We start from the raw sequence: 20,338 nt of genomic DNA, 5'->3' as shown, positions 1-20,338 counted from the left end.
ACCAGCAACGCTTGCACCGGGTCCAAAACTCACAAGCGCCAGCAAGATCCAGAGTGATGCAGAGAACAGGTTCATGTTGGCTTGGCCAACTCTGTTCAAATCCCAGACAGCTTGAAATGTCCACACATATGATGCTAAGAAGTACATGCACGCTCCAGCATGTCGTTTTACTAGTATATGGAGTGATTCATCGATTGACGCCGGCCGACAAAAGTTGAGTATCATGTTGAGGTCAGCTTTGGGAGTGGCTTGCATGATGGCAAACCAATGACATAAAGTGCCGAAAAGTCCAGCAATCAGGTATATTCTTTGCAGAAATTTTAGTTCAGGTTTTAGTGTTTTGCTCGGATGCAATGCAGTTTGATGGCTGCCAAAAGATCCCAACATTCCGACGAATACGGGAACCAGTAGGGGCCAAAATGACTTGGCGGCTTGCATCCACTTAGGCAGATGCGTTGTTGACAAGACAAGGCCGAAATGAATTGCTTCTGACATAACGTACGCGGAAAGAGCATGTCTGGCGTATCGTAGAGGAACGAATCTTCTCAGAGACCACCAGTAAAATCGATATCCGATATCAAGGTGTAGAAAAGATAGTATAACGGCATGGCGACTCCGATTCCGGCGCATTGAATGATCATGAGCCACAAGGCAGGTCTAGACACGATAAGTACTCATGTTGTTCATCCAAGTAAAGATTTCTTACAGTCCAAGAGGCGTGAGTTCGTTTCTTCCGCGATAGCCTTCAACCATGACAATGACGATGGGTTGGATGGAATGGCCAAATGCGTTGACCTTTAGAGCCTCGAGACTCAATATCGAAGCCTTGTCGATCCAGTGGTCATGCGGAACAGATCCATCGGTTGGATTAGGACCGTATTTGCCTGCAGAGGCTGCGATAACTGTGAAGACCACATACGTCACCACTAGTACCCATTGTATGCTGCCTCTTGACGTTGGCTCGCAAAGCAGTTCCTGTTTGTATGGTGTCAAGTTCTCATGGTGATGCACTGGAAGCATATCCAGCATTTCCCCACCAGGATGTTGAGAGCAATAGCCAAGAGTGACGACTTGCTCATCTACCAGCGGAAGCAGATGGATCGTCATAAGCTTCTTCAGAGGCGTATCAAGTGCTTCCGTGTTCGCGCGGTTATGTGAGTAACGATGGTTGAGTGCCAGCCTGGGCTTGCGCCGAGATTGGACATCTGCGAACATGGACTCGACTTGGACGGTGGTGAGACGTCCTGAAGGGCTCCGTTTGAGTGCATTCACGAGGTTGTTCGTCAGTAGAGCCGCGCTCTCAATAGCAGCGTTGCCACCTTGGCCATCCACCGGATGGAACTGTGACAAGTGTCAGACTGGTTTACATCATGCATTCTTTGGGACTTACCTTGTGCGCTGAGTCACCCAGAGTGATGATCCTGTCAAAGTGCCACTGCTTATAGACATACTCTACTGTGCACACCATCTGCTCCAACAAGAATGTCACCAGCAATAATCGTTCCGTCTGATGTGACTGCATGAACTCCCCCATTGACCAAATCAGTCCTGACAACTCGCTTGTGTGTCAAGACTTTTGTCTTATCCCTTATACTGTTGTAAAGCACTTTGAGAAGCATCTGCCTGTCGAGGAAGACCATGGGGTATCCATGCCTTCAGCTGTAGAGTCAGTCAAGGAAGGTTCAAGATACGTGAACGTACTGACCTCTCGATAATGCGCTTATCCATCTCTCGATGACAGGCTAGAATTTGACCATTCGTGTCTCGGAAATTGAAAGTCTGTATGGGAGGCGCGATTCCCATGACTCTTTCATATAAGCCGAGCTGGTCTAGGATGCGATTTCCATGAGGTAGTAGCCCGATGCTAGCCCCGACCTGAGGCGCTACAGTGGGATAAGCCTCCAGCACCAGAAAGTCGATGCCATTGGCCAGGAGCATGTTTGCCAGGCTAAGCCCCGTGACACTCGCGCCGACAATCACAACTCTGAAGGGACGTTTGTCAGCCATGGTGACTGTGATTGCTGGAGTCATGAGTTGTTTGGAAAAGCTGTTGGTTGAGCTGACAATGTCCCAACAATTCAGGGCCTGCCTAATGCGCACCTTATGAGTATCCACCAGTACCAGGCCTCATACTCGTCCAGGGTAGTTAGTTACCTTGATTATTTAGATAAGGCTGCGGCGTAATAATCGGGAAGCCAAAGCAGAGGTGTTCCGTTTATCGAGATTGCTTCCATTTCCTCTTGATTCTCGTCTCTTTAGTATAGTTTTACTCGAGCACATAGCGTAATGTCTTACTAGATGAGACGAATGATGAACGGAGACGAACATTTCTAGCTAACCACAAAGTCTGTTGGTTGGTAGCAATCCCAGAATGAGTTATATTGACTAAGATGTGAAGAATTGCCAATTCAAAAGTGAACCTGACACTCTTATTGCCACTCGAAAACTCTCCATTCAGCAGTTTTCTGAAAGTATTGCTTGTTGTCTTTCTCGTTCGGCGCACACGCGTCTCATAACAAACATTTTCAGGGTGCATCCGATGACGGCGGCCAATTCATTGGCCCTTGTAGTGGATATCAATTGTGCTCAGCCATGCGCGCTGAGAAGTTTCCTTCGGCATTTGAATCCTTTTTCTACTGATAAAGTCATCTCCTCGGGTTTGTTAGTTTCTATGCATAGCTAATCTCCATGTTTATTCCCCCGTGGAGGCCCCGGATCAAGGTTCAACCACAGAATTCGGGGAATTTGGGGTCACGCATAACTCCCCCAACGCAACTGACGTCAAGGGTCCTCTTAGATGCCATCGATAACGCTGTAACTGATCAGCTAGACGTGCCGGTACCCGATTTTGGTGTCACCCTCGAGCTTTGACGTGGCCCATCGAAGCTTTTATCCCTCTGGCGAAGAAAAGACTCATACCTTGTGGGGTAAAGGTTTTGCCGGAGGCTCAGACACGCCTGGAGATTTTTTCTCCGCGCTGATCTCCGGATGGTCCGGGGTCTGGGTATTGGACGGGGGTAGTGGGGGTTACGCGAGGTTGAGGTCCCTTTCTAGGCCTTTTCCAGAGAAGTTTACTGGTTCTACAGCGGTAAATGGCTTATTCTTGGCGATGATAGTGGATGTTGAGGCTCAATGTGAGGCTCAAATGGCTTGGAAGCCAAGCTCCGTTAAGCCGCCCTTGCGTGAGAGCCGTCAACGCGACTCAGGAACGTATTCTTGGACGACTCAATTTGCCGATTTTACCAATCATTTAAGCTCATTAAGCTCAGTCGAAATTACGTGAATGAATTGATCAGATAGCGGAAGCACACCGACGACAATCTCATCTCGTTGCCCCATACGGGGAAAACGCTCGTCCGGCCCGACTCATTTGCTCCATCGACTCCAGCGCCCCAGAGCAATGTGGGCATCTTTGTAACGTAGCGCATGGAGAAGAAAACTTTGTCAGGATGGGGAAGAACAAAGACTCATCCTTTCAAAGTCGGGGCCCCGGATCCCACTGATTCCTATAAAGCTCTTGATCTGGAGTTGGTTTGTTGTCTCGACAGCTTCTCTGCTCGAACAACTCACGGACATACTGACCTTGCTACCATGGGTATCCTCACTCTCGCTGAAGATAGGCCGACGCCGCCTTCGGTGTACAACTGGCGCATTTATGTGCTTGCCGTTGTTGCCTCGTGCGGTTCCAACATGATCGGTTATACAAGTGCCTTTATTGGTACAACTATCACGCTCGATTCGTTCAAGAAGGAGTTTGGGATCGATACGAAGACTGTCGAGGAGCGAAACTTGATCAGTGAGAACATTGTTTCGCTTTTCATCGCTGGCGCTTTCTTTGGCGCGCTTCTCACTTACGTTCTCAGCCACTGGGTTGGCCGCAAATGGTGTCTCGCCATCGCTTCCGCTACCTTTACGCTTGGAGCTGGTCTTCAGTGCGGTGCCGACTCTAGCACTGGGTTAGGAATTTTATACGCAGGTCGTGTTCTATCAGGTCTTGGAACCGGTTTTGCAAGCAACATCATTCCGATCTACATTTCCGAGCTGGCGCCTCCTGCTATTCGAGGTCGTCTGGTCGGTCTGTACGAGCTTGGCTGGCAGATTGGTGGCCTCGTAGGATTCTGGATCAACGTGAGTCAAGCTCTCATCCTTTGACATATGGCACGCTTGCTAACTTATGGGTAGTATGGTGTCCAGAAGCACATGCCCGAAAGCCACCAACAATGGATCGTCCCGTTCGCTGTCCAGATCATCCCATCGGGTCTTCTCTTCCTCGGAACCCTCTGGCTTCGCGAGTCCCCTCGATGGCTATTCCTCAAGGAACGCAGAGCACAGGCCATGAAGAACCTTTGCTGGATTCGACAGCTCCCACCTACCGACCTCTACATCACGGAAGAGGTATCAGCCATTGATCATGCACACGAGATCCAGAAGTCGACTGTTGGTATTGGACTTTGGAAGCCTTTCCAAGCTCTCAAGGATCGACCAAACATGATGTGGCGTCTCTTCCTGGGATGCATGCTGTTCTTCTGGCAGAACGGCTCTGGAATCAACGCGATCAACTACTACTCCCCAACTGTGTTCTCGGTAGGTTTACATCCATAATCGCATTTTATGCTAGTATCAATCTAACTTTATACAGAGCATTGGAGTTCAGCATGATACCGTAAACGTAATGACGGGTATCTTTGGTGTCGTCAAGGCTGTGATGACCTTTGTCTGGCTTCTCTTCCTTGTTGACCAGCTTGGTCGAAGAAAGCTTCTACTTATTGGTGGTATCACTGGCTCTATCTGTATGTGGGTATTGGGTGCATACATCTACGTCGTCGACCCTACCAAGAACCCCCAGGATCATTTGACTGGCAGTGGTATCGCCGCTATCGTATTCTTCTACCTCTGGACGGCCGTCTACACTCCAACATGGAATGGTACGCCCTGGGTCATCAACTCTGTAGGTCCTCCCTCATAACTACTTTTCCATCGTCTAACTAGTTTCAAGGAATTCTTCGACCCCAGTTTCCGATCCCTGGCTCAGGCCTGCACGACCGCCAGCAACTGGCTGTTCAACTTCCTCGTCTCGCGTTTCACAGAGCAGATGTTTGCTGCAATGGGATACGGTGTCTATATGTTCTTTGCGACTCTGTCATTCTTCGCCTTCATCTTCGCCTTCTTCCTGATTCCCGAGACTAGTGGAATTCCATTGGAGCAAGTTTACAGACTCTTCAAGATCAAGCCAATCTGGAAGGCAGACAAGATCCTCAAAGATCAACTAAAGCAGGAGGAGCAGCAGTTCAGATCCGATGTCAAGGGTGAAGTGAGCCAATCAGAGAACCTCGAGGACGTCAGTGACCAGCGCGGTGAGGTCTGAAAGCACGGTTGTGATAAATTGAATAGAATAGAAAGGGCTCTAGACACCAAAGGGCAATAGAATCTTATTAGACTATGGGTACTGAAGTCAAACTCCGTGCTGTGATTATAAGTCATCAGCTATAGGCCTCAAGTGCAAATAACGCCGCTGCCGGTGTCATGTATTTGGCCACTATGAGGCACTATCTTGCTCAGTGAATATCCCCAGTAATTCAGAAGAAAACAGACGGCATGGTATAGAGAATTGGTATCAAGTCTATTAACGTTGTACTTCCCAAGGTATAACCATAAAGCCACCAAGATGTATAATAACGATCAAGTCCTTTCTCTAATGGAGAGGGACTTTAATCCATCGATTAAATCGTTGATAGGGCTATATTCTTGCAAGAGCCCTGCTACAGACCCATCGAACTGAATCTGTGGTATCTGCAATTGTAGGCTGTCCGGGGATAAAGTGATGTCGTTGCTCATGTGGCGTAGCTCATTAAGCATCTTCAACGCTTCTGGATTAGCGGCCCCAGGATCCCCGGTTGAGTCCGTGTGAGACGAGTCAAAGTTGACCCTGCTTCCTTCTTGCCCTCCTGAGATACCTGCCAAGATCTGAGACTGTCTTGAAGGAATGCGGCTTCCGGGCATTGACTTCAACTGGTCCTTCAATGGCACATGCCTTGATAAGCAAGCGTACCTGGGATTCTGTGCACAACCGACTTGGATATCTCTGAGAGCTCTTGAAACCATATCCGCAGTATAGCGAACAGACTGATTCGGTACTAGCATCCCTTCCCTGATGAGATCTAAGAAGTCACACATCGAAGGAGCACACAAGTCATGGTCTTTGAGACCTTGAATCATCTATGAAAATGAGTTATTAGCTCATGCTGTAGGATTGATTCTGATATAATTCTTACTGTCAGAACTGCCTCTTTGACCTCCCCACGTTTGTGACTGCTTCCAGCCGGTCTGTTCGTGTCTGTAGAATCCTCTTCCGTAATCAAGTTGTAGAAAGTATCGCTATGATAATTTCCAGTTCTGTTTCGAAGGTGATCTTCCTTTATTCTGTTGCCTGAGAAGGCCTCGACACAACTTTTGTCCTTCATCAGAAACACAGACGCATGTTCTAGAAACACACAGCCAAGAGACCAGATGTCGTATCTGGTTCCAACCTCACCGCTAACTTCGCTTTCAGGTGCTTTGTAGGTTTGTGTATAACCCTTAATACCAGCCCATGACGCATGGGACTTGGATTGTCACGTGCTGAACTGAGTAAGACCAAGATCTGCGATGACAAGATGATCTTTCCTATCGCCCTGATAATTACTAAACCAAAGTAGGTTTTGCGGCTTTATGTCGCTGTGCCGTCCATAGTTTCCTTTCAGCGCAACGTGAACTATTTCCTCCAAAGTGCTGGCGGTGTAGGACGAGCGTTGTTTGTGAAGGCTGCCCAAGCTCCTCAAAATACCAGCGCATTGGAGGAAAAACCAACACGCGTCTTCGTAGACATCAGGGCTGTACAAGGTTGGCATTGTCTCCCATAGATCGGTCAGATCGCCATCAGCCCATTCGAAAACGAGGTAGTAATAGTCGGCCCGGCGAAAGGAGAAAAGAAGTTGATGAAGGTGCTCTCTATCTTCGAGTTTCTTGATGACCAGCCGCCTTGCAAGAGAGTCTGCTTCACTCGGGTGGTCTATTGAGCTGTGCTGAACAGCCTTGACAGCGAAGCAACTTGGTTTCGGGTATTTACCCCGGTACAATAAGTGAGACGGCTCAATAAAGACCTTCGTGACTTTTCCATATCCTCCAGACCGAATTTCAGGGGGGTCAGAATCCACGAATGGCAAGACAAAATCGGCGGGTAGTCGAAAATGATCCATAAACTGCCCTTCCTCATTGATAGTGCAGAACAGACTGCATAGTTGCATCTGCTTCATAGTAAAATATTCCGCGTCGGGATAGGACCAAGCCCAATTCCTTGAAGACTCTATCTCATTTTTCTCACGGTCGTATAAGATGGGCTGCTGTCCCTGTCGCTGAACGGTAAGTGGGAGCTTGCTATCTTCTATCTTTGCATTGACAAAGTCTAGTAGAAAATGAAGTCCATTCACCAATATCAATGTAGCCATGATCTTCAGTCTTTTTGGTTTGCCATCAGCTCCATATACCTCGTTGGTAAGACTTATCAGATCTTCAGCCATGAACTTTTGACTGAGTATCTTTTCAACATTCCTTGGGCTTAGAATCCGAAGGAGCTGTCCCAGAGGTATAAACGCTTGCTTACCAGTATGATCAATTGCGGGTGTCCTGCTCGCATTCATCAAAGTTACCCAGACAGAGGATAAGTCGACGTCAGCCATTGGAGGTTCCGAATCATGGACCTCTCCAGACATACTGGCAGAAACCCGATAAGGAACTAATGACTTAAGCCATTGGCTATGGCCCATGTCAGAGATACTCCGAAATGTTGATGTGCTTTCTCTCTGAGATAACACTGAAGTATGGATAGACCCTTGCTCTGTCCCAGGTTTTAAGGCGATATCGGATCGAGATGGGGCTACTCCCCATTCGGGGATACCCAGAGGCTCATGATGAGACACCGTTGATGAGCTTGGTAATTGATGACTTCGAGATGCATTGCGACTCTTTGGTGATGTCACATACGAAGTGATCTTTCTCGTTCCCCTCACTCTTGAACGTGGTTTGGAAGGGTTGACCATGGTCCATATTAACAAGCAGGGGCTTATGATATAATTAAGGCATATTTTAGGTGAGGGGATACCAGGCAATAAATTTCATTGTTTACAATGCCTGAAGGCTGATCTTTCAACTGTCAATTGAGCAGAGCCTTATTTCCTTATTTTTCTCCAGCACGCATTTGAGAAATATAAAGCCCTCCCCGAACTGCGGCTGAGACCCCTGATCGAAATATTCGGGCTTTGCATATGGTCGGCCAATGAACTGCATGGGAATTCGAACAAGGCTTCTGGCCGCCCATAACAGACATTGGCCAGGATGATGCCACAGCGGTTAGAATACTTGGCCTGGAGCGGCTCGTGCCGCCACCTCATCCTTATCAGCATCACGAATCACCTTTTCGCAGCGCCGGTGCATGCTTCTGGCACCCTCCTCTAGCCTGATATGAGAAGACGTGCAGCGAGGGTTGAAAATTCCAGGCAGAAGCGATCAGGTGGCAACCTTGACTTGGCTTGATTGCTCAGTCCAGAGCCTGCTTTTCCAAAGTGTGTCAGATGGAGGCCACCCACAGAGGCCTCTAGGCACAGCCCCCGCTTCTGAGGTTGCCTTGTCTGCCTTTTTTCCAATCTGTCATTTCTGAGTCACATCGCGTCCGTGATCGAGTCTTTTTAAATCAGCCACTTCCGTGTTTCTTCTCCGACTTCCATTTCAAGCATATTTTCATCTATACGTTGACGTCCGACTTCACCAACATTTCTTGTCCTATTCAGAATGCCCGGGCAAATACAACAACAAACGAGTGGGCGTGCAGTGGCCAGCTCATCATACGATACTATCCGCATCAATGCGAAGGACGTTAGCCCACAAAAGCTTCTTGCTATTCTCGAACGAAGTCTCCCCCGAAACAAGTTCTCCGTCGAGATGCAGCAAGATATATACACCATTCGATGGGACCGGGACTCCTTTAGACGTGGGATGTAACACATATTGTTCCGCGCCAAGCATCTTCCCACGACCCTCAGAATAGCTCCTCACACAAAGGAGCATATCAAACCTTCATACCATCATCCATAACAGTCTGGGGACATAAAATTGGACCTCTTAGACTACCTTAGTCATAATCATCATTATCGTCATCACCACATATATATAGAATCATAGCAGTCGGCAACGAAATAAAAGCGATTGAATGAACAACTTTGACCATAATTCAACGAAGCAATAGCTAGTAAATCACAACATCCTCACCATCCATTGCCATGTTATGTTCAAGAAGCCAGGCCACTCCAACTCGAACATAAACCTTTGTCTGCTCTGGTTCGTCCTCGGATAAGGCGACAAGAAGAACGTAGTGTACCCGGACCCGAGATTCTTGCTTCTTGTCTTTACCAAGGACAACCGCCCGCAAGTCGGATGGTTCGAACACAGACCCTTCATCAAGCTTGACTCTATCATGCATATCCAGCTTATCCAATCTGAGACTTCTAGCAACTGCTTTCAACACAGTCCTCTTGGCCTTTGTACCGGTTTCCTCGCGAAGCAAGCAGTCTGTGCTCCATTCGACCTTGTCAAAAGGTATGTTCGCATAAGTGATTGGACCCTCGTATGCCGTCCATGACCAAGAAGGAACATGATGGCCATCTTGGAACGTGATACTCTTCAGAAAGATATTCTGAGGTCGAGACCAGAGAAGACTTCTTGCCAAGTACTGCTCAAAGACACCAAACTCGCCGCGACTCTGGAGGACAGTTGAAAGGTGTTTCTCGAGACCCAGAATGGCCACTGGTCGGTCTGAATTGTAACTGAAATTGAGTCTGGAATACTTCTCGTAAAGATTTTGAAACAGAGTGATTCGCCCGCCCTTGTAGTACTTGAGTATGGCCTTGGGGAAGTCCGAGTCTGCGAACAGAGCTGATTGGGGACTGACAAGAGAAGTCATTAGACCGGATAGAAATGACGATGAGGAATTACGAGTACTTACTTTGATAATTTGAAGAACCGCTCACAATGCAGTCCGTTTCCACACTCCCAGTAAACTTGAGTCTTGGTGAAGTGCAGTGTTCTCCTAGACAAAGCTCGCTCCTGCATCACCCAACCGCGCGCATTCAGAGGCGCTGACTCTAAGTCTCTGTTACAATCTTCCATGAATTCTGAAATGTGAAGCAGACCGTCCTCAGGAGTTTCTAACGTCGCAGAAAGTGTTGAGCTAAGCTTTGGAGTGAGAAAGCCCTCGTTAGACGTCGCTGCTGATGTCGCCGCGATTGTGCAGTAGGCGTTGCTGAAAACCTGACCCATTCGAGCAGCTTCTCGTCGCCAGTCTTCTGGGTCGTCTTGGATGATACACAACGAGTCTATCCACAAATATGGGATCTTGAGTGCTCTCGTGACTCTGATAGCTTCCTGGAAATTAAGAGGCAGCTGTTCATGCGGTATCTCGTTACGAAATTGGTCGATGTTGCTGGTCAGGGTAGACAGGCTCGTGCTGCCTCCCCAGCAGTGGCTAAGAGCAAGATAATGTAGAAATCCAGAATCTTTAATGTCTTCCAAGTGCTCACTCGCCTCCCCCACGCGAATCAGTCTAGTGGGCATCTGGACAGCATAGCCGCCAGAGGATGCTTCTCGTGCATGGCCGTGCTCTTTATCACACACGCGGAGCCACTCTTGAAAGAGATGATATCGTTCAGGGCTTTCCGGAGGCGACAAAGTTGGATATCCGACCTGAACTGATCCAAGATCATGAGCATTGAAGGCTGAGGGAATTGTTAGTATGGCAGTCATGAACCATAGTGATGGCATACCAGGATCGGAGAACAGGGACAGTACTGGCGGACCGTCGCGCCGATTCAAGTTGAGTGTAGGGCCGTTCCGAACGCATTGTAATTCCTGGTCTTCATGAAGGCCAACCCTTTGCGAGACGGCGTATAGGAGATTACACAAGTCACATGCTGACGCACGAATTCCAAAGTCCCTCATATTGCCAGATACTTTAGCACTGGGCTCCCAGATTCGAAGCCTCGAGCATGAGTCACAGAGCTGACGTCTGTCTGCTGGACTGGGGCGGGAAGCCTCGGAGAAGAACTTCTTTGCAAACTCATTGTCTGGACTGATTGTCCATTGATTGAGTAGCTTGGCGCTTTGCTGCTATTGTGAGTATATGCAATGCATTAAAGGACGAGTATGGTGGAACATACTCGCTAGTACGACTTAGTAAGTAGACTGACTCAAGATGAAATGTTCATGATGCACTAACAGGCTTGAAAAAAGTTAGTACAAGATGTCAGACGTCCAATGCCGGGGATCACTTGACACATACATTCTGTATATCGCGACATCAGATTATTCGTCAGCTTTTCTACCCTCTGGCAAATGAATCGACGCTCAACTCACGTACTAACTAAACGTCAGCTATCAAGTTCAAGGCACAGCAGCTCACATTGTTCCACATACAGCCATAGCAGCGGTATTGCCTGAAGGGACAGCCTTAGTACTTAAGCCCTTGTTTTGGACACCAGATGGCTCAGGAGCGCTTCGACTCATGGCGTTGCTTCCGTCTGGCGGACCCTGACTGTTTTGCCGATGGTCGTATTCGGCGGCCTGCTCGGCAGTCAGGCCTAGCGGCAAATCAATCACGTTCCTCGGCTGGAAATACTCACCGTAACTATCTCTTATACTCTTCAATTCCTTGTGAATATCCGAGGCACTGCCACGATCATCGCTGTTGACAAGAAGCATTTTCTCCAGAACCAAGGTTAGAATTCGCTGCACGACCTCGTCACACGGTGTGTCCTTAATAGAATCCTCCAGGTCCTGTATTCTAACTTTGACCCTAGTGTCAAGGTCTTCCCGTGCAGAGTCCCAGAAACGTCGGTCCCTTTTCATAGACCGGTCGAATTCCTTGTACTTTTGCCGGCCCAGTTGGGCCCAGAGGAGAAGCTCGATGAAAACGCAGCCGAGAGACCAAATGTCGAACTTGCGCGATAGCTTGATGTCATCTGAGTCTTCTACTGGCTCCCCGTCATCATCAAACAAAAGGTCAAATTCAGGAGGGCTGTATCTCCTCGTGGTAGCCTTGGCAGTCGTCCCATTTAGTCGCTTGCTTGTTGCCAGAATGTGAAGTTTCGACAGACCAACGTCTGTAATCTTTAGTCGGTAGCTACCAGACCTTTCAGGGAACAATAGAATGTTGGCAGGCTTGAGGTCACCATGCCGATACCCCTTGTCCGCCAGCAGACTCAAAGCGCTGGAGAGTCCGACCATTTGATCTAGCATCCATATGATAGCAGCCATGCCCTCAGTAGAATTGGTTTTCAAGAAGTTATACAGGTCTCCCCCATTTGCCCAAGGGAAGAAGAATAAGGCCTGCTTTCCTCTAGTGCAGGCGAGAATTGCTTTGACAAGATGGTCGTGATCCAGTAATCGAAGAGATGTCACGTTAGTCATCTCTTTTCTGACATACTTGATTTGATCTTCACTCTCTAGCTCCATTTTCTTCATGGCCATCGAGTACTATGTTATGTTAAATCAAACGTGCTGAAGGGTCGAATCTGGTGGACTTACTTCTGTCTGCTCTGGGACGTGGGCAGGGTGCATCTCGATCTTGGAAACGCAACTAAACCCTGAGACAATAGCAGTGCCTTTCTCGACCAACGGCAAAGGAATGCGTTGCTGTAGCACGTATTCGAACTCCCTCTCAAAGATAGGGGCCAAGAATGGCCATTGCTTCTGTATAAAATAGTCGACATCATTATAGTCAATTCCTGCTCCAAAAGGAGCAGTAGTCCAGTTTGAATCTTTGGCACTTTTGAATTTGTACCCCTCGCGCGTCCATAGAAGCTCTATAGGAAGATGACGATCAGAAAAGCCATTGGATAAGAACTGGCCAATACGATCTAGCTTGCCGGCTCGAGCCAAGATGAGAAAGATAATCTTCGCAGGGCAGCTTTCATCGAAGATCCGTTTCTTCAAGGCATCCTGATCTTGACAATTTCGTTCCTTTAGAATGTCGCTGACGCACTCTTTCGATGTCAACAATTTGATCGTAGTACTCGGAATGAAGACTTCATCGCTGGAATTTTCTTTCTCCGCATTCTCGCACTCATCCATGAGACGAACTAGGGTCCAGGGTGTCGCAACCATGGCTGATTCAGTTGATTTGACGTGGTATGTTGGGGCTGTAGATATGGCGGGAGCACATTGTAAATGTCGAACATCATTGTGAAAATGGGGTTCAGCCAAATTATACCTTGGGCTTCTGGATGGTCAGCAACAAGCATCAAGTAGACACTTTCAACCGCATAATGCCTTACCATGCAGCACTGCCGAATTGTGAAACAAACCTATCATGAGTGGTTTTTCAGGCTCCCTTTGCATTTTCAACTGTAATGGTGCTGAAGTCAACGTCATAATTTTGACGTCGTTTTAGCCGATTTAGTCGCCCCCATGACTTTCGTGCAGTTATGTTAACATCAGCTGATATGCATGTTGGCCAAGGCATCTAACCCCCCCTCATCTGAGATTGTGTTGAATGTCGTGTTTGGGGCATTGTACCGTTGGGTATGCCAGTGAGTTTAATTCCGAGTAGGCAAGTCTGTTACGAACTCGGATTATGGTCTATTATATACTAAATCTAATTATGTATTGTCAATTACGCCGCCCCATAAGCTTGGCCAAATGGCTCCAGCTTGACTCCTTCAATATCAACATATCCATACTTAGACTGATCATCATTATGCGCCATACCCTCACCCCACTTCTGCATAGATTCTTCAAAAATTCTCTTATGATCCTCTCGGCTCAAGTCAAGAGGGTGCTTATCCTTGCCAACCAGTCGGATTCTAAACAGAAATTAGTCTTCCGGCCATTAATAATTATAGTTCTTGTGCAGACTTACTGTGTGCCAGCAGCAACATTGGTGATACCAAAGTTCTGCTCGTCGAGCAAAGTGTCGATTGCGCTGGTAGCCTCACCTTTGAGGATCTTGGCAGGCAAGTCGAACTCATTAGTCACAGGTCGCGCCAAGCCAATACCATGAACCGTTTTAAGAGCCTCATTCATAGCTTTGACTGTCCTTAAGCCACCGGTAACGTAAGCCTTGGTCTTGGTAAGCTCGGGGATAATCTTCTCGGCAAACTCGAGGAAGAAAGCCTCCTGCTTCTTCGAGCTCTCTCGTCGATGAGAGAAGGCAAGGCTCTGGTTCCTCCAGAAAGCTCAACAAAATCAAAGCCATGCTGTTCGAGTCGCTTGCAAAGGACCTTGCAGTCGTCGGTGGAGAAGCCGCCTTCTTGGAATTCGACGCTGTTGACCTTGATGGAAAGGCTGAATGACTTATCGGGGACGCGGGCACGGATAGCATCAGCAATCTCGAAGATGATGCGAGATCGGTTTTCGATAGAACCGCCGTACTTGTCTGTTCTCTTGTTTGTTGTAGGTGAAAGGAATTGGGCCAAGAGATAGCCACTTCTCTCCATTAGTATCCTTTCCATAGCACTGGGATTTGATCTACTTACTGTGCGCCATGCAATTGGATGCCGTCATAACCGGCCTTGTAAAGGAATTCGGCAGCATGAGCAAAGCCCTCGATAACATTCTTGAAGTCTTGCTCATCCATGGCCTTGGGCTTGGCAAAGTGCATGCCCATTACCTCACCCTCCAATTGCACATCACTAGCAGAAATGGGGTTCTTTTGAATGTTGTCGGCGACCTGGCGTCCAGGATGGCTGACCTGTGCAACAATCAAGCTTCCATACTTCTTGCTAACAGTTGCCAATTCCTTAAACGCTTCAAACCGCTCGCCAGACGCGGGTGCATCTCGGGGTACGATAGGGTTTCCAGCAGCCTCGAGCTGGTCATACTCGATCATAACATTTCCAGTCAGGATGACACCGAAATCTCCCTCGCCCCATCGTCGATAGACGTTGATAAGTTCTGGAGTAGGGACGCCTCGCTTCTCAAGGACTTTGGGATCCCAGGTTGAGAGTCGTTCCGTCATTGCAGCCTTCATAAATCGGTTCTTGGCGGTTTTACCGCTGAACTCGAATTTGAGAGGCTGGCCCAAAGGGCTTGCGTCTGCTGGTTCAGTAGAGAATCGTCTTGGTACCATTTTCAGATAATATTATTTTACAACTGCTTGCTCTATTCCCTAAAGAATAAACGCCGAGACATTTGCACGTTTATAGACAATTGGGAATATTATAAATCGGATATTTGTGATGTCATGACTTGTAAGGGTTTTGTTCCATCATTGCCACGAGCTTCGTTCCAAAGACCCAGTCAATGCCGTCATGTTCCACTTCCAGACCACAATTTTGGTTTAGTTCGCGGCGACGATGCTTGGAATAGAAACTCTTTACCGAGGTATGGCCTCGATATAACGTTAACACCATCTCATAGAAGGGCGCTAGAAGGTTCTTGGATTTCTGCTGAAGCTTCAAGACCGACGGGAACTTACGTTCATGTGACGATCGCGCGATTCATGAGTAAGGCACTATTGTTTTATCGACAAGGGTAGATTATTCAGCATGAGTAATTGATCAACTGCCGAAGTCTATGACGCGTGGTTGATGATTGGGACAGCCTACCCGGAAGACAGACGATTTAAGGGCTCGCAACGTCATCAATTATTGGCTGGAAACGATCGCCGGAAGGAAATAGAGCCATGATAAGCAGAACAATACCATAGTCCTAGCCCGCTACTTGCGCCATTGCAGGAGCCTCATCGACTTGCACTTTATCCTTGACCTCATGCCATGAAGTTTTGAGAGCACTCTCAAAATTCTCCTCTGCATACCGTTCAGCATCAAATTGGTGAATCCAATCCTCGCGTGGGAATCCAATACTGCTAGGATCTTCCTTAACTTTATCCCAATCCGTCTTGTGCCAAAGATCTCTGGTTGACTCTCCCGTTTTCTGAACCGCCTTCACACGCTCATATCTATCATTGTGTTAGTTTTGCTGAAGAAACATACAAACAGCATGTCATGATTCGTACCTGAGACTTTGGTGAGCCTTGAGCGCACCAGGGATGTTGCCCTTGCCCCCGCGCTTCAAGCATACAGCAATGGTAACACCATCTTCCATGGCTTGGGTTGCACCTTGGGCGCTCGTCGGTAAGAAAGGATGAGCAGCATCACCAAGAAGTGCGATTCGCCCTTTGTTACTGATCCAAGTCGGCAAAGGGTCACGATATACCAGTTTCCAATCAACGACCGACGGTGTTTTCTCCACGATCGCTCGGCATGTTGGATCCCAATCCTTCAGGAGCTCTAGCACTTCTTCTATCTTACCAGGGAAAGACCACGACTCATCGATATCATGATCATCCTTGTGAGTAAGCACCCAACAACAATCTTTGCCACCTTTCAGTGTCGAGAACAAGAAGTGCACATCTTGTCCGATCCAGCCGTTGAAGGTATCGCCGTTCTCGCAGAACTCTTTTGTGCGGGGGTCTTGGATCATATCTTTGTTCGAGAACCTTGTGCTCGTTAGTGAACTAGTTTGGGATCACCATCCAAGGATTCAATCTTACCATGCCCTCCAAACAGCGTACCCACTGCTCTTGGGCTTGTCGACATATCCTAGAACGAGCTCTCTTGCCTTTGATCTCACTCCATCAGCACCTATCACCACGTCGCCAGTGATCTGGAACAAGAGTCAGTAAAAGATCTGTATTGCGTGATACGTATGCAACCCACCTTCTCTCCGGTCTTCAGTATAATGCCAGCTTGCGTGGAGTCCTCGAAATACTGAGACACTCGTTGACCTAGATGGATTGGGATACCCAGCTCATCGCGTGCATAACTGAAGATAATCTCATGCAGCTCGCCTCTGTGACCATTCAGCACTGGGGCTTCAGGGTTGGGAGGGGGACGTTTCTGATGGTACAAGACCTCTCCCGTGTCCCATTTGTGAATTCTGAAGCCATATTCTTGTATGTCGATGCACAATGGGCGTAGACGGGCTACAATCTGCCCTTCAGACCAGCGATTAAAGATCCTGCCGGCATTTCCACCAAATGATATAATGTCTCCGAGAACCTTGAGTTCAGGAAAGGACTCATAAATCTCAACATCGTGACCTTGCCGGTGGCATTCAATAGCGGCAGTCAAACCGCCAAAGCCTGCTCCAACGATGATAACCTTGACACCGGATTTGTGAGCTGCCATTATTTGACGAGAGAGGGTATTACGTAGTTGGTACTGGCAGTCTCGAAAGCTTTGGCCTGGGATTAGATGCAACAAGTCACTTATGTGAACATCATGGGAGCGGAAACCATCACCCTGAGAAGCCGAGGTAGCTGTCCCCGTCTTGTTCCCCGCCTTGTTGATCTGCGACTAAGATCCTTCTGTAGCCAAGAGTCGGTAGGCCCTGTTAGTGGAACACGCTCGCTAACAAACTCTGCGGAACTGGGTACGGTAATAGATCTGACTCTGTCATCAGTTTGTTTCACTTGCTGCTGATCAAGCCCAGTCCATAGTAACCATATTCACGCCCCATCCTCGATGCGGAATATCGAAATCTGATACTCAAATCACAGGACCGTATTTACCCAATAGCGAGAGCAAACTGGATATCACGCAACGTGCTTAACCTCCGTCGGATACCTATACCCTAGCAACTAGCTTCGCGGTCCCATTGGCAGAGAACTATGCAAAGCAACACACGTCCTGCGGGCTGCGGAAGAGTTTCGCAACGTGACTTACTTGTCATCGCTTTGTCAGGCAATGTCGTAGCTATCAATGCCAGTCTAGCTGATGAGGGGGGATGTTACCCTGGTCCCGGCATTTGGCTCGGGAATTAGCAGCGCAGTCAGTTGCGATGACTCCCAACTTAAGCTGAAAACTCATGCAAGACGAGACTAAAACTTCAGCATGACTCTCGGATTGCGGGGAAGTACTTGGCTATTCCATTAGGCTTCACATCTTGTTGGATAAGGTTGATGCAAGGGCAGTTCTAGTTCATAACTCTGTAGCTTTGGGCTTAGCTTGCCAACTCATCCCATCGGATCCATATCGCCGAACTCGAGACGAGAGGGCGACTGTCGGAAGAAACACCCCGATAACCCAAAGCAACAACACCCATTTCACACTTTCAGGCTGACGACTGGGTGCAACTCTGACTTGATCTGCAACTCTAAGTGGAACCTATTATGCACCCCGCACTTCGGTTGAGCGCCAACCCTCATGGACACAGCTAGTGATAAGAGGTTTCGATGTTTTTGTGTCTGGATGAACGATTGCGAGGCGATTGGCCAAGTCTCTCCAGTTGAGTTCCAGTATGAAAAGAAACGGTAGCCGCAGAAACACGAGGTCCAACGCGGTTGAGTCCTCGATTCACCTCTTCATTCTCACTCCATCTGGCTCTTCACCATGGCAGACTCATCACAAGATACTATCCGTGCCCATTGGCGATGTTTCGTAGCATGCGGAATCATTGTTCTCTCTCCGTTCCAGTATGGCCTTGACTTTGGGTTGATCGGTGGATTGCAAGCCATGCCTGGCTTTCTCAAGGTAGGCATCTGCATTCTATGCTCTTTGGCACGCATCCGATTTCTGTACTGACCATCACGTTCGATCAGATCTATGGCTACCGAGACCCCGAAGTCGCAATCGGGTGGAACATCGACACCACCCGACAGCAGCTTATCTCGTCCCTAATGACGATGGGCGCCTTCATCAGCTCCAGCCTCGCGGGGTTCGTTGCCGCAAAGTTTGGAAGGAAAATGTGTCTTTGGATGGCTTGCATTCTTTGCGCAGTGTCTAACATCATCATGATGACCACGACGCATATTGGGCCGTTGTACGTCGGTCGACTTCTTATCGGGTTGGCCAACGGCTACTTCATGACCTTCTCCCAACTGTACATCCAAGAAAGTAGTCCGGCAAAGTATCGTGGTTTGTTCTTGACCGTGTTTCATCTGTGCACAACCTTTGTCAGTGCTCCCATCTGACAGTATGAAGAGTATATCGATACTGACTCGTGGTTTGTAGGGTACACTCATCGGTACCATAATCGACTGGGCAACAGCGAAACGCCCCGATCGTTCTGCATATCTCATCCCTCTCGGAATGATATATATAGTCCCAACTATCGTATTCGTTGGCTTGCCGTTCATTCCAGAGTCACCAAGATGGCTTGTTCTTCAAGGACGCTACGAAGATGGCCTCAAGTCACTCAAGTGGCTCAGGCCAGAGGGCGCAGATACCGAAGCGGAGCTTGCAGATATTCGCCAAGCTATTGATAACGAGCGTGCATTGTCCAAAGGTGTCGGTATCCTGGATATGTTCAACAACCCAATCGACAGAAGGCGAACCATGATCTCCATATGTGCTGTTTGCCTCCAAGCTGCCACTGGATCAATGTTCATCATTGGTACCCATCCCCGCTTTCGTCGAAGGGATATACGACTGACCTTTGCGTAGCGTACAAGGCTTACTTCTTCGCCATGGCTAAGGTTCAAGACCCATTTGCCATGAGCAACGTTCTCAGCATGGCAGGTATGATCGCTATCATCGCCAATGTTTGCATCGTTGTACGGTATGGAAGACGACGGGTACTCCTCCTTTGTGGCCTCATAACGGCTGGCTTCTTCCAATTGATCATTGCGGTCGTTTACGATCATAATCCCGGGGCAATTGTTACCGGCAAGGTACTGGTTGCGCTATCATGCTTCTACATGATGGCTTTCAATGTGAGTATCCATTGCCTATGTGAAGACATTGTTGCTGATGTTCTTTTTCAGGGCATGATTGCTCCATATTCATGGCTCGTTGCCGGCGAAGTCCCATCACAACGCCTTAGAAGCTACACCTTCGGCCTTGCTGCAGCAGCTGGATTCTTCGGCGCTTGGTTGATCACGTTCACCGCTCCGTACTTCATTAACCCCGTCGCGTTGAACTGGGGACCAAGATATGGCTATATTTGGTTCCCTTCGTGCATCATTAGTGCTGTTTGGGTGTACTTCTTCCTGCCTGAAGTGAAGGGACGAACTTTGGAAGAAATCGATGCTATGGTAAGTAGCCCAAAGTCGAACCGAAAGCCAAGGCAAAATTACTCACTGCTCTGTGTAGTTCAACGAGAAGCTGCCAGCCAGGAAGTTTCGAGGTTACAAAGTACAGGAACCAGGTGTCGGAGAAACAGTTGGAAAGTTGAGCGTTGAGCTCAACGTCGTTGAAACTGAGAGAGTCTATTAACAACCATGTAATGAGCTATTCTGCATTTTCCACGGTAGCTGGTATGTCTCTATCATCTCTTTACCGGCCTAAGAAGCTTTGAAGCGTTCTTCAAGTAA

The 20,338-nt window shown here is 48.2% G+C and overlaps 7 protein-coding genes; 2 read left to right on the top strand and 5 right to left on the bottom strand.

The window, feature by feature from the left end:
• Window positions 1-545: 545 nt before the first annotated feature.
• Window positions 546-2,007, bottom strand: FFUJ_10696 (related to hydroxylase; the record flags this gene model as incomplete). XM_023569509.1 has 5 exons in its annotated part: window positions 546-657; window positions 707-1,341; window positions 1,391-1,398; window positions 1,466-1,653; window positions 1,706-2,007. The coding sequence occupies 5 exons, from the start codon at window positions 2,005-2,007 to the stop codon at window positions 546-548; spliced, it is 1,245 nt and encodes a 414-aa protein (XP_023437212.1).
• A 1,584-nt stretch (window positions 2,008-3,591) lies between these two features.
• FFUJ_10695 (related to quinate transport protein) lies at window positions 3,592-5,365 on the top strand (the record flags this gene model as incomplete). XM_023569508.1 has 4 exons in its annotated part: window positions 3,592-4,128; window positions 4,183-4,584; window positions 4,640-4,948; window positions 4,997-5,365. The coding sequence occupies 4 exons, from the start codon at window positions 3,592-3,594 to the stop codon at window positions 5,363-5,365; spliced, it is 1,617 nt and encodes a 538-aa protein (XP_023436715.1).
• A 314-nt stretch (window positions 5,366-5,679) lies between these two features.
• FFUJ_10694 (uncharacterized protein) lies at window positions 5,680-7,748 on the bottom strand (the record flags this gene model as incomplete). XM_023569506.1 has 3 exons in its annotated part: window positions 5,680-6,216; window positions 6,273-6,543; window positions 6,616-7,748. 3 exons carry the CDS (start codon window positions 7,746-7,748, stop codon window positions 5,680-5,682), a joined length of 1,941 nt encoding a protein of 646 aa, XP_023436714.1.
• Window positions 7,749-9,277: 1,529 nt separating this feature from the next.
• On the bottom strand, window positions 9,278-13,188 carry FFUJ_10693 (related to tol protein; the record flags this gene model as incomplete). XM_023569505.1 has 5 exons in its annotated part: window positions 9,278-9,974; window positions 10,034-10,802; window positions 10,851-11,190; window positions 11,500-12,558; window positions 12,610-13,188. 5 exons carry the CDS (start codon window positions 13,186-13,188, stop codon window positions 9,278-9,280), a joined length of 3,444 nt encoding a protein of 1,147 aa, XP_023436713.1.
• Window positions 13,189-13,696: 508 nt separating this feature from the next.
• FFUJ_10692 (related to NADH oxidase) lies at window positions 13,697-15,151 on the bottom strand (the record flags this gene model as incomplete). XM_023569504.1 has 4 exons in its annotated part: window positions 13,697-13,886; window positions 13,943-14,241; window positions 14,304-14,508; window positions 14,559-15,151. The coding sequence occupies 4 exons, from the start codon at window positions 15,149-15,151 to the stop codon at window positions 13,697-13,699; spliced, it is 1,287 nt and encodes a 428-aa protein (XP_023436712.1).
• A 581-nt stretch (window positions 15,152-15,732) lies between these two features.
• On the bottom strand, window positions 15,733-17,213 carry FFUJ_10691 (related to maackiain detoxification protein 1; the record flags this gene model as incomplete). XM_023569503.1 has 4 exons in its annotated part: window positions 15,733-15,982; window positions 16,040-16,522; window positions 16,577-16,689; window positions 16,743-17,213. The coding sequence occupies 4 exons, from the start codon at window positions 17,211-17,213 to the stop codon at window positions 15,733-15,735; spliced, it is 1,317 nt and encodes a 438-aa protein (XP_023436711.1).
• Window positions 17,214-18,416: 1,203 nt separating this feature from the next.
• On the top strand, window positions 18,417-20,240 carry FFUJ_10690 (related to monosaccharide transporter; the record flags this gene model as incomplete). XM_023569502.1 has 6 exons in its annotated part: window positions 18,417-18,557; window positions 18,626-18,979; window positions 19,038-19,419; window positions 19,470-19,738; window positions 19,790-20,059; window positions 20,118-20,240. 6 exons carry the CDS (start codon window positions 18,417-18,419, stop codon window positions 20,238-20,240), a joined length of 1,539 nt encoding a protein of 512 aa, XP_023436710.1.
• Window positions 20,241-20,338: the final 98 nt, after the last annotated feature.

The sequence above is a fragment of the Fusarium fujikuroi genome, chromosome FFUJ_chr10 (genome assembly GCF_900079805.1).
Source record: "Fusarium fujikuroi IMI 58289 draft genome, chromosome FFUJ_chr10".
In the NCBI taxonomy this organism is placed as follows: domain Eukaryota; kingdom Fungi; phylum Ascomycota; class Sordariomycetes; order Hypocreales; family Nectriaceae; genus Fusarium; species Fusarium fujikuroi.
Note: the sequence above shows the minus strand (reverse complement) of the source record. Positions and strands in the feature narration are given on the sequence as shown.